Source organism: Salvelinus alpinus, chromosome 2, assembly GCF_045679555.1.
Source record: "Salvelinus alpinus chromosome 2, SLU_Salpinus.1, whole genome shotgun sequence".
NCBI classification, from domain to species: Eukaryota; Metazoa; Chordata; class Actinopteri; order Salmoniformes; family Salmonidae; genus Salvelinus; species Salvelinus alpinus.
In genome coordinates this window covers 107,509,437-107,524,316 of record NC_092087.1, presented here as the reverse complement: position 1 = coordinate 107,524,316, position 14,880 = coordinate 107,509,437, and the positions used below count along the sequence as shown (strand labels likewise).

Genomic DNA, 14,880 nt, shown 5'->3' with positions numbered 1-14,880 from the left:
AACATAGACCTACTGTAGGACCCATAACAACAACATAGACCTACTGTAGGACCCATAACAATAACATAGACCTACTGTAGGACCCATAACAACAACATAGACCTACTGTAGGACCCATAACAACAACATAGACCTACTGTAGGACCCATAACAACAACATAGACCTACTGTAGGACCCATAACAATAACATAGACCTACTGTAGGACCCATAACAATAACATAGACCTACTGTAGGACCCATAACAATAACATAGACCTACTGTAGGACCCATAACAGTAACATAGACCTACTGTAGGACCCATAACTTCACCTGTTTGTCCCGAAAATCTGTCTTCTCACGTAGACGTCTGTAGCGTCCTAACAGTTTGGACACTGATCTAAAACTTTTGACCGGTAGTGTGTGATATATATATATACATCCAGTGGCAAGAAAAAGTATGTTTTGTATTCCTTTGGAATTACCAGGATTTCTGCTTAAATTGGTCAAACAATTGATCTGATCTTCATCTAAGTCACAATAATAGACGAACACAGGGTGGGAAAAGTATGTGAACTCTTGGATTTAATAACTGGTTGACGCTCCTTTGGCAGCAATAACCTCAACCAAACATTTTCTGTAGTTGTGGATCAGACCTGCACAACGGTCAGGAGGAATTTTGGACCATTCCTCTTTACAAAACTGTTTAAATTCAGGAATATTCTTGGAATATATAGAACGAACCACTGCGTAAGGTAAACTACCGTGCGTCCTGTTTACTTTAACCAGAGAATGAACTCTGTTGCACACAGCTCTAGCATGATGGCTGTTTGTCCTACAAAACGGCGTTCACATACTGCTGGAAAGCCCAGCTCATTGGCTATCTAGCTAGGTTTCAAAACGATAGGTGGTCATTGGACCAGGACACTGTCAATCAAGTGAACACAGCTCGTCTCATTGGTGCTTAATGATGGCTGACCTTCATTGTATAATTGACGTGTTGCGTAGCCAATACGTAATGTAGAATGATAAAACACTCTTCTCTTCTAGAGTGTCTGGGGATTGCACAGAAACGCAACTTGACCGGGTTAAATTACGTTTTGCCGATTAGATTTCATATATTGTTTTGTTGCAAGTTGAAAGAGTCTGGAATTCATGCAAAACACTGTATACAAAAATGGATTGTGTTAGGATATAAAAACGGATTTTATCAAACAATTTGATCTACATTTTATCTCTGAGATCCTCAGGATGACAAATCAGAGCAAGATTACAGAATAGAAGTACATTATTTACCTTCAGAGCAGCAACTGTCCAGATTTCGGGACACTGATCCTGTAGAAGGAAAAAAAAAAAAAAAAAGCCACAATCAACCAACCAACCAATCAGCAGTTCAAACAATAACAAAGATGTCATTCCGCTACTGTTTTGGTAATAAGATGATGGATGGAGAAATGTAACTACTCTCAAATTCCATATCAACATTCTAGTTTTAACCATGTTTTGAGGCTATACAGTGTTGGTTTACATATACCACAAACCCTTGACCTGCCTTATTGCTATTATAAACTGGTTACCGACGTAATTAGAACAGTAAAAATAAAATGTTTTGTCATACCCGTGGTATACGGTCTGATATACCACGGCTGTCAGCCAATCAGCATTCAGGGCTGGAACCACACAGTTTATAATCTTCAAGAATCAATGGTTATATATAAATTATTTAAAAGCAACTGCAGATTTCCATTTTAAAACCACACATCAGATCAACAACTGCAGAGTTTATGCTTCTGTTTTTAAGACAGTACTTACTAGTGTTAATTAGGGTCCGGTTTCCCAAAAGCATCTCACAGCTAACTTCATCTTTAGAACCATAGGATGCCTTAAGATAACTTTGGGAAACGGGGCCCATATATCCAGTTTCCTCCTCTTCTTCCTCCTCCTCCTTTTTCGACGTAACAGTCATCTCCCCTTCCTCCTCTTTCACTCCAAAAACTGTAACCTCCTCTTTCTCTTCCTCCTCTTCTTTTACTGTAACATCCTCCTCCTCTTTCACTCTGAACGCGTCTTCCTCTTCTTTCACTGTAACGTCTTTCTCTTCTTCTTTCACCGTAACAGCCTCAACCTCTACTTGTATTTGTATTGTAACAGCCTCCTCTTCCTCCTCCTCTTTCACGAGAACTTCTTTCTCCGTCCAGCAGATCCCCTCTTCTTTATCAGGAGGAGAGTAGCTTGGTGACCTCATGGTCGGAGATGTTAGCTAGCTAGGCTAATGCTAACTTAAATCAGCCCTCTAGCTGACTAATAACAGCGTAAATATGAAATTAAATCGGATAACTAACTAGACGACAGAAGTGGGTTTAAAACACAGTGGCTAATATACACTAAAGCGTCCAAAGAGCTTTATTGGTTCGTCTATTGTGTCCAGCAAGCTACCGAGGTGTCTGACTGACTATTGTTGCTGTTGAAAGAAGCGTTCCGTCCACTTATTTATACGTCACACTAGCAGCGTTGCCTTAAAGCCCCACATTGCTTTTTGCTAACTGGAGTGGGTAACGCAGTTGAGTAAAATGCATCTTTTATTTTCTGACAACACGTTGAAGGTTAGGAAGCTTGAATTTTTACAAACAGTTATGTTTTTAATGTTATTACATATTTATTAACTAATTTCCGGATATCTTCTAAACTACCTACAATGCACTATGTTCGAACGTCATATGGATCTACTCTGTACTACAAGTTCCTGTGAAACTCTCAGGTTTTCATCGGCAGCTTTTCCTGTTACGGACCTTAATTTATAAGCATCATTTCATATATGTATATTATATATATTATATATGAAATAATCGGGACATATTGTATAAAAATACTTCTTTGTTTTTAGAATATTGTTTCCTAAATAATATCCTATTGGTGAGCCAACTAGTGAATGCAGAGGGTCTTTTACTTCATTATAAGGAAGTCTGATCATTTCACAAGGTCCCTGTAACACCTAAACAGGTTACAATCGTTTTAGATGCCATTCCCTCAGGTGTTGCTTTATAATTCAAGAACGTGTCAAGACCCTCAGGACATACCTACGATTACCCCTGTTGACTCATCAGTAGGAAAGATTTGTTTCTCTTTTGGTCCATTCAACAACAATAGATCTATAGGAACCTTGTTTCAACAGGATGTTGTATCTATTCCTCATGTCATGTTGGTCCATTCAACAACAATAGATCTATAGGAACATTGTTTCAACAGGATGTTGTGTCTATGGAATGTTTTATTGATAATGTCTGTTGGAAAAAGTTTGGATGTTGCCACACACATACCTACTTATTAACAAAATTCAGGAAGTTTTTTAAAAATTATTCATAAATATTATCCTGCCAACCACTATATTAAGTTTTAAAAAACATACATTCAAATTGTACCTTTTGTAATGACCAGCCAGAAACAGTGTTGCATCTTTTTTTGCCTTGTATTCATGTAAGGAAACTGTGGAAAGACATCAGTAGATTTATAATTGAACACATTTATGAAGATGTTACACTATTATGGAGAGATGTATTGCTCTCAAAGCAGCCCCAAAGCATGATGTTTCCACCCCCATGCTTCACAGTAGGTATGGTGTTCTTTGGATGCAACTCAGCATTCTTTGTCCTCCAAACACGACGAGTTGAGTTTTTACCAAAAAGTTATATTTTGGTTTCATCTGACCATATGACATTCTCCCAATCTTCTTCTGGATCATCCAAATGCTCTCTAGCAAACTTCAGACGGGCCTGGACATGTACTGGCTTAAGCAGGGGGACACGTCTGGCACTGCAGGATTTGAGTCCCTGGCGGCGTAGTGTGTTACTGATGGTAGGCTTTGTTACTTTGGTCCCAGCTCTCTGCAGGTCATTCACTAGGTCCCCCCGTGTGTTTCTGGGATTTTTGCTCACCGTTCTTGTGATCATTTTGACCCCACGGGGTGAGATCTTGCGTGGAGCCCCAGATCGAGGGAGATTATCAGTGGTCTTGTATGTCTTCCATTTCCTAATAATTGCTCCCACTGTTGATTTCTTCAAACCAAGCTGCTTACCTATTGCAGATTCAGTCTTCCCAGCCTGGTGTAGGTCTACAATTTTGCCTTATTATATTCTAATGTATTAGCTACCATGGAGCCTTATTCTATTCTAATGTATTAGCTACCATGGAGCCTTATTCTATTATAATGTATTAGCTACCATGGAGCCTTATTCTATTATAATGTCTTATCTACCATGGAGCCTTATTCTATTCTAATGTATTATTTACCATGGAGCCTTATTCTATTATAATGTATTAGCTACCATGGAGCCTTATTCTACTCTAATGTATTAGCTACCATGGAGCCTTATTCTATTATAATGTATTAGCTACCATGGAGCCTTATTCTATTCTAATGTATTAGCTACCATGGAGCCTTATTCTATTATAATGTATTAGCTACCATGGAGCCTTATTCTACTATAATGTATTAGCTACTATGGAGCCTTATTCTATTATAATGTATTAGCTACCATGGAGCCTTATTCTATTATAATGTATTAGCTACCATGGAGACTTATTCTATTATAATGTATTAGCTACCATGGAGCCGAATTCTAATGTATTAGCTACCATGGAGCCTTATTGTATTATAATGTATTAGCTACCATGGAGCCTTATTCTATTATAATGGATTAGCTACCATGGAGCCTTATTGTATTATAATGTATTAGCTACCATGGAGCCGAATTCTAATGTATTAGCTACCATGGAGCCGAATTCTAATGTATTAGCTACCATGGAGCCTTATTCTATTATAATGTATTAGCTACCATGGTGCCTTATTCTATTCTAATGTATTAGCTACCATGGAGCCTTATTCTATTCTAATGTATTAGCTACCATGGAGCCTTATTCTATTATAATGTATTAGCTACCATGGAGCCTTATTCTACTCTAATGTATTAGATACCATGGAGCCTTATTCTATTATAATGTATTAGCTACCATGGAGCCTTATTCTATTCTAATGTATTATCTACCATGGAGCATTATTGTATTATAATGTATTAGCTACCATGGAGCCTTATTCTATTCTAATGTATTAGCTACCATGGTGCCTTATTCTATTATAATGTATTAGCTACCATGGAGCCTCATTCTATTCTAATGTATTAGCTACCATGGTGCCTTATTCTATTATAATTTATTAGCTACCATGGTGCCTTATTCTATTATAATGTATTAGCTACCATGGAGCCTTATTCTATTATAATGTATTAGCTACCATGGAGCCTTATTCTATTCTAATGTATTATCTACCATGGAGCCTTATTCTATTCTAATGTATTATTTACCATGGAGCATTATTGTATTATAATGTATTAGCTACCATGGAGCCTTATTGTATTATAATGTATTAGCTACCATAGAGCCTTATTCTATTATAATATATTAGCTACCATGGTGCCTTATTCTACTCTAATGTATTAGCTACCATGGAGCCGAATTCTAATGTATTAGCTACCATGGCGCCTTATTCTATTATAATGTATTAGCTACCATGGAGCCTTATTCTATTATAATGTATTAAGTACCATGGAGCCTTATTCTATTATAATGTATTAGCTACCATGGAGCCTTATTATATTATAATGTATTAGCTACCATGGAGCCTTATTATATTATAATGTATTAGCTACCATGGAGCCTTATTCTATTATAATGTATTAGCTACCATGGTGCCTTATTCTATTATAATGTATTAGCTACCATGGAGCCTTATTATATTATAATGTATTAGCTACCATGGAGCCTTATTCTACTTTTTATTTTTCATTTCTTTCAAAAGTTAAATATTATATTGAGACTGACAAAGACACGTTTTTGCTGATCGATTAGTGAGAATTTAAAATAAACTTCACATCTACTACACATCTGTATTCAATGCAAATTCTGATTCATTCAGTCAACAGATAATATCAAAATAAACAACTAGCTCTATACAGCTTCTACATAGTGGAATAACATTGATGGGAACACTAATGTTTTTCATGTCAACAACTTTATTATAAAAACAGCATCACATTTTCATAGTCCTTTAGCTTGACGACTAATACACAAATTAACTCAATGAAACAAAACAACTAAATTCAAGAAATGCACATTCTATTAATCTATTCAATATCTAAATCATGTATTCAAATTCATTTAGCGAAAGCCAGATCAAATCCAAGAGGTTTAAAACCTTTTCTCAATAGGGGGTGCTGTTTACACTTTGAAGATTTTTCGTTCCCAGATTAAACTGCCTCGTACTCAATTCTTGCTCGTACAATAGGCATATTATTATTACTATTGTATAGAAAACACTCTCTAGTTTCTAAAACCGTTTGAATTATTTCTCTGAGTGAAACAGAACTCATTCTGCAGCTCACTTCCTGTAAAGAAGTGAGATTTCTGAAATTGAGGTCTCTGTTCCAGGGTCGGTTTATAAATTCCCTTATAAGCTATGGGGCTACATGCACTGCATACGCCTTCCCCTAGATGTCAGTAAGCGGTGAGACTTTGAATGGAGCGGATAGCACCATCTGGGGGAGTATAAAACCTCTTGGAACGGAAGTACCGACCTTTTCAACGAGGCGCCTGACGCAGGAGGGAAACCGGCATGGCGTCTTCAAAAGCTTTCGGTTTAGCAGTTCTATATCTCCGGCTCTGATTTAATTTGTTTTTTGTCTTAAAAACTTCATAAGGTAGTTAATTTAAACCGACTTATAGCAGTTTATAGCAGTTTATAGCGATTTTCTGGAGTTTCTTTGTCAGGCGTTATCACGAGTTGGGCACCTCTCCGGTACATCGGCGTTAGCAGCTAATTTCTACAGGAGTAGAGGACATCTTTCAACCAAAAGACGATTGTTCTGGACAAAGGACCACTTGCCCAAGATTCTGATGGAAGATCATCCAATAGTAAGAGCTATTTATGATGTTAATTCGTATATCTGTGGAAAGATGTAAAATTATTTGTCCGCCATTGATTTAGGCATGGTCTCGCTGTAACGCACGCTGAATGTCGAGTAACGTTAATTTAAAAAATCTAACACAGCGGTTGCATTAAGAACTAATGTGTCTTTCATTTGCTGTCCAACCTGTATTTTTTAGTCAAGTTTACGATTAGTTATCGATTAGATTAGGTGCCTCTCCAAGATGGCGCTGGCCAGATTGCCTGAAATGTTGCTACTAATCACATTGTATAACCACGATTTGTGCTGCTAAATATGCACATTTTCGAACAAATCCTATATGCATTGTGTAATATGATGTTACAGGACTGTCATCTGATGAAGTACAGTGGGGAGAACAAGTATTTGATACACTGACAATTTTGCAGGTTTTCCTACTTACAAAGCATGTAGAGGTCTGTAATTTTTATCATAGGTACACTTCAACTGTGAGAGAAGGAATCTAAAACAAAAATCCAGAAAATCACATTGTATGATTTTTAATTAATTAATTTGCATTTTATTGCATGACATAAGTATTTGATACATCAGAAAAGCAGAACTGAATATTTGGTACAGAAACCTTAGTTTGCAATTACAGAGATCATACGTTTCCTGTAGTTCTTGACCAGGTTTGCACACACTGCAGCAGGGATTTTGGCCCACTCCTCCATACAGACCTTCTCCAGATCCTTCAGGTTTCGGGGCTGTCGCTGGGCAATACGGACTTTCGGCTCCCTCCAAAGATTTTCTATTGGGTTCAGGTCTGGAGACTGGCTAGGCCACTCCAGGACCTTGAGATGCTTCTTACGGAGCCACTCCTTAGTTGCCCTGGCTGTGTGTTTCGGGTCGTTGTCATGCTGGAAGACCCAGCCACGACCCATCTTCAATGCTCTTACTGAGGGAAGGAGGTTGTTGGTCAAGATCTCGCGATACATGGCCCCATCCATCCTCCCTTCAATACGGTGCAGTCGTCCTGTCCCCTTTGCAGAAAAGCAGCGCCAAAGAATGATGTTTCCACCTCCATGCTTCACGTTTGGGATGGGTTCTTGGGGTTGTACTCATCCTTCTATTCCTCCAAACACGGCGAGTGGAGTTTAGAGCAAAAAGCTCTATTTTTGTCTCATCAGACCACATGACCTTCTCCCATTCCTCCTCTGGATCATCCAGATGGTCATTGGCAAACTTCAGACGGGCCTGGACATGCGCTGGCTCGAGCAGGGGGACCTTGCGTGCGCTGCAGGATTTTAATCCATGACGGCGTAGTGTGTTACTAATGGTTTTCTTTGAGACTGTGGTCCCAGCTCTCTTCAGGTCATTGACCAGGTCCTGCCGTGTAGTTCTGGGCTGATCCCTCACATTCCTCATGATCATTGATGCCCCACGAGGTGAGATCTTGCATGGAGCCCCAGACCGAGGGTGATTGACCGTCATCTTGAACTTCTTCCATTTTCTAATAATTGTGCCAACAGTTGTTGCCTTCTCACCAAGCTGCTTAGCTATTGTCCTGTAGCCCATCCCAGCCTTGTACAGGTCTACAATTTATCCCTGATGTCCTTACACAGCTCTCTGGTCTTGGCCATTGTGGAGAGGTTGGAGTCTGTTTGATTGAGTGTGTGGACAGGTGTCTTTTATACAGGTAACGAGTTCAAACAGGTGCAGTTAATACAGGTAATGAGTGGAGAACAGGAGGGCTTCTTAAAGAAAAACTAACAGGTCTGTGAGAGCCGGAATTCTTACTGGTTGGTAGGTGATCAAATACTTATGTCATGCAATAAAATGCAAATTAATTACTTAAAAATCATACAATGTGATTTTCTGGATTTTTGTTTTAGATTCCGTCTCTCACAGTTGAAGTGTACCTATGATAAAAATGACAGACCTCTACATGCTTTGTAAGTAGGAAAACCTGCAAAATCGGCAGTGTATCAAATACTTGTTCTCCCCACTGTATATCAAGGTTAGTCAAAAATTATATATCTTTTGCTGGATTGTTACGATCGCTAACCTTTGCTACTGGTAAACGGCTTGTGTTTCCGGCTATTGTGGTAAGCTAATATAATGCTAAATTGTGTTTTCGCTGTAAAACACTTAAAAAAATCTGAAATATTGGCTGGATTCACAAGATGTTGGTCTTTCATTTGCTGTACGCTGTGTATTTTTCAGAAATGTTTTATGATGAGTATTTCTATATTTGACGTTGGTCTCTGTAATTATTCTGGCTGCTTCGGCACTATTTCAGATTGCAGCTGCAATGTAGAACTGTGATTTATACCTGAAATATGCACATTTTTCAAAAAAAAACATATGCTATACAATAAATATGTTATCAGACTGTCATCTGATGAAGTTGTTTCTTGGTTAGTGGCTATATATATCTTTATTTGGTCGAAATTGTGATAGCTACCTATGCAGGAAAAAAGCGGTGGGAAAAAAAAGTTGTGTCTTTTGCTATCGTGGTTAGCTAATAGATTTACATATTGTGTCTTCCCTGTAAAACATTTAAAAAATCAGAAATGGTGGCTGGATTCACAAGATGTGTATCTTTCATCTGGTGTCTTGGACTTGTGATTTAATGATATTTAGATGCTAGTATTTACTTGTGACGCTATGCTAGGCTATGCTAGTCAGCTTTTTTACTGTGGGGGGTGCTCCCGGATCCGGGATGGTGTGGAAGTAGAAGTTAAGGTTAGAATCAAGAAATCCAAAACTCCATTCATCTATATAGTAATTAACATTTAGCAATATCCCAAATATATAATGAACAATATTAGAGGGTTTATACTTGTATGCAATGGATTAACGTTCATAATCAAACACATTGTATAGTATTTATCATCTCCAGATGGAAACTAAAACAAAAGTAGGTCTATTTTGTTAATTATTTCAGATAAACTATATGATTTCATTTGGCAGAAAAAAAAAACTAAATTCTCAGGTCAAAAACATAAGTCGGAACACAGCCTCTCTATTCTCTCATGTGATTTCAGGTCCTCTGACTGGGAAAATGTCTTTCCACACTGAGAGCAGTGGTATGTCTTCTCCTCCTGTGTATGTATTATTGCATGCTTATTCAGACGTCTTAAATTGATAAAACTCTTTCCACACAGGGAGCATTGGTAGGGCTTTTCTTTTGTGTGTGTTGTCTCATGCTCTTTTAGGGTCCCAAACTGGGTAAACCGCTTTCCACACAGAGAACATTGGAAAGGCTTTTCCCCTGTGTGTATCCTTTCATGTGCCTTCAGGCTCCCTAAGCAGGTAAAACTATTTCCACACTGGGAACATTGGAAAGGCTTTTCCCCTGTGTGTATCCTCTCATGCTCCTTCAGGCTCCTTAAGCGGTTAAGACGCTTTCCACAATGGGAACATTGGAAATGCTTTTCCCCTGTGTGTATCCTCTCATGCTCCTTCAGGCTCCTTAACCAGGCGAAACTCTTCCCACACTGGGAACAGTTGTACGGTTTCTCTCCAGAGTGTATTCTCTTATGCTCCCTCAGGTTTCCTAACAAAGTAAAACTCTTTCCACACTGGGAACATTGGAAAGGCCTTTCTCCTGTGTGTATCCTCTCATGCCGTTTTAGGTCCCATGATAGGGAAAATCTCTTTTCACATTGGGAGCAGTGGTGTCGTCTCGCTGGTTTGGGTGTCACTGGGTCTGGTCCCCCTGAAGGACTCTTTTCGCTGTCAGAGTGAGAGTCTGATTTCTCTCCTGCCAAAGACAAACAGATTATTTAGTTAAATACGTAATAGAGAACTGAATAAAACTTCTACATGATAAAACTGGCTCCATGTTAGAGGAGGAGCCTGGTGAAGAGCTCCGGTCTGAGTAACTGACTGACGCTGCTCCCTCTGTGACATCGCTGCTCCCCTCTGTGACATCGCTGCTCCCTCCTTTAAAACTACTGCCCAGCCTTTCTGAACTGCCTGGCTGAACAACACCTTATCATCTGAAGCTGTGGAATACCATTCACCTAGACCTGCCAGATCTCTACATGTATTTTGTTCGTTTTTAAAGTATTACTCTGCCATTTTTTTTATTCATGCCTCCCTTCAGTCCTTGATTTTCCATCAATAATTCTAAATAATTATATATATATATATATAATGGAGTGTCATTGTTATAATCTTAATTTCACTAACAGAACTGGCGTTACCCACTTTGAGGAGGGCATGTCATTTTATTGAATGGTTCCCCCCCGCCCGTCCGTCTCCCGACAATAGCTCCTCTCCTTCTCCTGACAGGTTAAAGGGCCGTTTCCTCCATTATTGGACTAACAAAGGTTCCTGTTATTCAGATAGTACTTACTGGTGGTAATCAATAGCTCCTCTCCTTCTCCTGACAGGTTCAAGGGCCGTTTCCTCCATTATTGGACTAACAAAGGTTCCTGTTATTCAGATAGTACTTACTGGTGGTAATCAATAGCTCCTCTCCTTCTCCTGACAGGTTCAAGGGACGTGACTAGTTGACAATCAGCCCCAATAGTTTCTTCCAAACTGAACCTAACCTCTATTCAGACGTAGAACAACCGATTAAATTAATGAAGTAAAGCATCGTGGGGGAGAAAGGGGGAGAACGGGTGAGTTGATGAGCGAGGGGAAGAGAACTATGCAGAATTATGTCATCACCAGTTGTGAATGAAGAACAGAAGTCCTATCAGTCTACTCTGGTCTACTTGGAGTCCACAGTGAGAGTGTGGTGACTAATTTACACAATCTGAACGAAAACTACTCGGATGGCGGGGAAGAAATGAATCAAGACATCTCTGATGATTATTCTTAGGGAGGCCCTCCACCAATAGAAATGGATTGAACATGGGGGGAAAAGGTTCTCCACCAATAGAAATGGCTTGAACATGGGGGGGAAAGGCCCTCCACCAATAGAAATGGGTTGAACATGGGGGGGAAAGGTTCAGAAAACCAGTCAGTATCTGGTGTGACCATTTTCCTCATGCAGCGTGACACATCTCCTTCACATAGAGTTGATCAGGCTGTTGATTGTGGCCTCTGGAAGGTTGTCCCACTCCTCTAAAATGGCTGTGCAAAGATGCTGGATATTGACGGGGGCTGGAACACACTGTTGTACAAGTTGATCCAGAGCATCCCAAACATGCTCAATGGGTGACATGTCTGGTGAGTCTGCAGGCCATGGAAGAACCGGGACATGTTCAGCTTCCAGGAATTGTGTCCAGATCCTTGAGACATGGGGCATTATCATGCTGAAACATGAGGTGATGGCAGCGGATGAAAGGCACAACAACGGGCCTCAGGATCTTGTCATATTATCTCTGTGCATTGAAATTGCAATCGATAAAATGCAATTGTGTTCGTTGTCTGTAGCTTATGCCTGCCCATACCATAACCCCGCCGCCACCATGGGGCACTCTGTTCACAACGTTGACATCAGCAAACAGCTCACCCACACGACGCCATACATGCGGTCTTCCATCTGTCCAGTACAGTTGGAACCAGGATTCATCCATGAAGAGCACACTTAACCAGCATGCCAGTGGCCATTGAGCATTTGCCCACTTTATTTATTTTATTTAACTACGCAAGTCACTGAAGTTGGTTACGACGCCAAACTGCAGTCAAGAAGACCCTGGTGAGGACGACGTGCACACAGATGAGCTTCCCTGAGACCGTTTTTGACAGATTGCGCAGAAATTCTTCAGTTGTGCAAAATCCAGTTTCATCGCTGCACATTTTAAAGAGTGGCCTTTTATTGTCCCCAGCACAAGGTGCACCTGCGTAATGATCATGCCGTTTTAATAATCATGTTGATATGCCACACCTGGATGGATTATCTGGATGGATTATCTTGGTAAAAGGAGAAATGCTCACTAACAGAATGTCTGCCCATTAACTTGAAGGAGGGGTCCCCTTGAGGCCCAGTGGTTCTGGTGTTAAAAAGACTTGGTGGCTTTAATAACAAAGATAATGTAGAGCTTCAAGTCTTCCTTTCATGGAAACGGCCTGTTGGGTGCTTCCACCAAAAGGGTGCTTCCACCAAAGGACTGCCTTTTACTTCCCTTTGATATTTTAAGTAGAAATTGTGCACCAATTTTGAATTCTAAAAAGCCTGTTATATTAAATGAAGTGCCCTTTTAATATAGACCACATGGAGAATTCAATACTTTTTTAAATATGAATAAAAGCTTGCTAGAGTGACCAAAGTCAGCATTTTGACATGTCCCTCCGTCAAACATGTATCACTTCCAGCATCATTTTAACCCACTTATAACCCCCCCCCCCCCCCCCAAATGCTGTACATTTTACCATAATTGTAAAGCCCAAAAGGTTTAATTGCTACCTTTAATGTTCCTTTATAGGGTTACTGTTCCTTTATAGGGTTACTGTTCCTTTATAGGGTTACTGTTCCTTTATAGGGTTAATGTTCCTTTATAGGGTTATTGTTCCTTTATAGGGTTACTGTTCCTTTATAGGGTTACTGTTCCTTTATAGGGTTACTGTTCCTTTATAGGGTTACTGTTCCCACAAGGCCATATTTCCATGTTACAGCGCGTTTGAGGAAAACAGATGTAAGACAGATGCACACCTGGGCTAATTAGCTATCAGCGACTCCTAACACCTGTGTGTAAACGGAATACGGACGCCACAAAGGTGTTGTCGCTGAAAAACGCTGTCGGCTGCAACTGTGTTAAAACCGGTTAGAACAGTGTGCAGTAAGAGTATATTTGTGCAATTATTTTTGATGCGATATGAAAGTAGAGATATTTATGTTTCTGGAACCGTACCGCAATTGAGAATCGATTCACATTTAGATGTAGTATTTGTCTGTTTCGGAGCCAACTCGCCTCAAAGCAGAACATGTCTGGTCCTTGGACTATATTGAGTCACGTCAGGCTTCTTTCGTCCATTATTGGGCTAACAGAGGTTGTGATCCTGTTATTAAGATAGTACTTACTGGTCTTAATCAGATCTTCTGTCTCCTCCTCGTCATCGTCTTTCAATGTGACAGTCATCTCCCCCTCCTCCCCTGCACCCTCCTCTTGCTCTTCATCTTCCTCTTCTTTCACTGTAACATCCTCCTCCTCTTTCACTCTGAACGCGTCTTCCTCTTGTTTCTCTGTAACATCCTCCTCCTCCTCTTTCACTCTGAACGCGTCTTCCTCTTGTTTTACTGTAACATCCTCCTCCTCTTTCACGACAATGTTCAGCCACAGACCCTCTTTCTCCGTCCAGCAGATCTCTTCTTTAACAGGAGAGTAGTTTAGTGAGCTCATGGTCGGGGATGTTAGCTAGGTAGCAATAGCGACTAGCATAGTGCTAGGCTAACTTATCAAGCCAGCTAGCTGACTAACAATTTACTAACAATGTACATATAACATTAAATAAAGTAACTAGCTAAACGACAAAACTCTGTTTAAAACACCGAGACAGTCTAAAGAGCTTCAATGTTTCGGCTATGTTTGCTAGAAAGCTACCGAGGCGGATGACTAGCTGTTGTTGTTGAAGAAACGTCCGGTCCACTAGATTATACGTCACACTGGCAGCATCGCCTGAAAGACGCTCAGCGCCATCAGCTGACTGGAGTTGGTAACGCAGTTGAGAGAAAAGTGCATTTTATTTAATTTAAAACCTACTTTCCATCTGCTACATATCTGCCTGGATTTAAGGCAATGTCATATTAATTCAGTCAAACAAACAAATCTGTACCATGGTTTAACAGTGATCTACGTTCTATGAAAGCGGCTGGGAGCAAACTGGAGAATAGCTAGAGGAAAACAAAGCTAACTGTATATACATATGAAGTGTGTAAAACAGTATGTAAACATTATTAAAGTGACCAGTGATTCCATGTCTATGTACATATGGCAGCAGCCTTGAAGGTGCAGGGTTGAGTACCGGGCGGTAGCCAGTTAGCGACAGTGACTAAGTTCAGGGC

General features: G+C 39.9%; 2 protein-coding genes across 2 annotated transcripts; both read right to left on the bottom strand.

Annotated features, from left to right (window-relative positions):
* Positions 1-900: 900 nt before the first annotated feature.
* On the bottom strand, positions 901-2,448 carry LOC139550166 (merozoite surface protein 9-like). Its single transcript, XM_071360857.1, has 2 exons — positions 1,792-2,448; positions 901-1,314 (listed from the first exon to the last, which is right to left on the bottom strand). Exons 1-2 carry the CDS (start codon positions 2,222-2,224, stop codon positions 1,268-1,270), a joined length of 480 nt encoding a protein of 159 aa, XP_071216958.1. The 5' UTR covers positions 2,225-2,448; the 3' UTR covers positions 901-1,267.
* Positions 2,449-8,817: 6,369 nt separating this feature from the next.
* On the bottom strand, positions 8,818-14,464 carry LOC139549304 (zinc finger protein 135-like). The gene is made up of 2 exons (XM_071359609.1): positions 13,900-14,464; positions 8,818-10,683 (listed from the first exon to the last, which is right to left on the bottom strand). The coding sequence occupies exons 1-2, from the start codon at positions 14,216-14,218 to the stop codon at positions 9,914-9,916; spliced, it is 1,089 nt and encodes a 362-aa protein (XP_071215710.1). The 5' UTR covers positions 14,219-14,464; the 3' UTR covers positions 8,818-9,913.
* Positions 14,465-14,880: the final 416 nt, after the last annotated feature.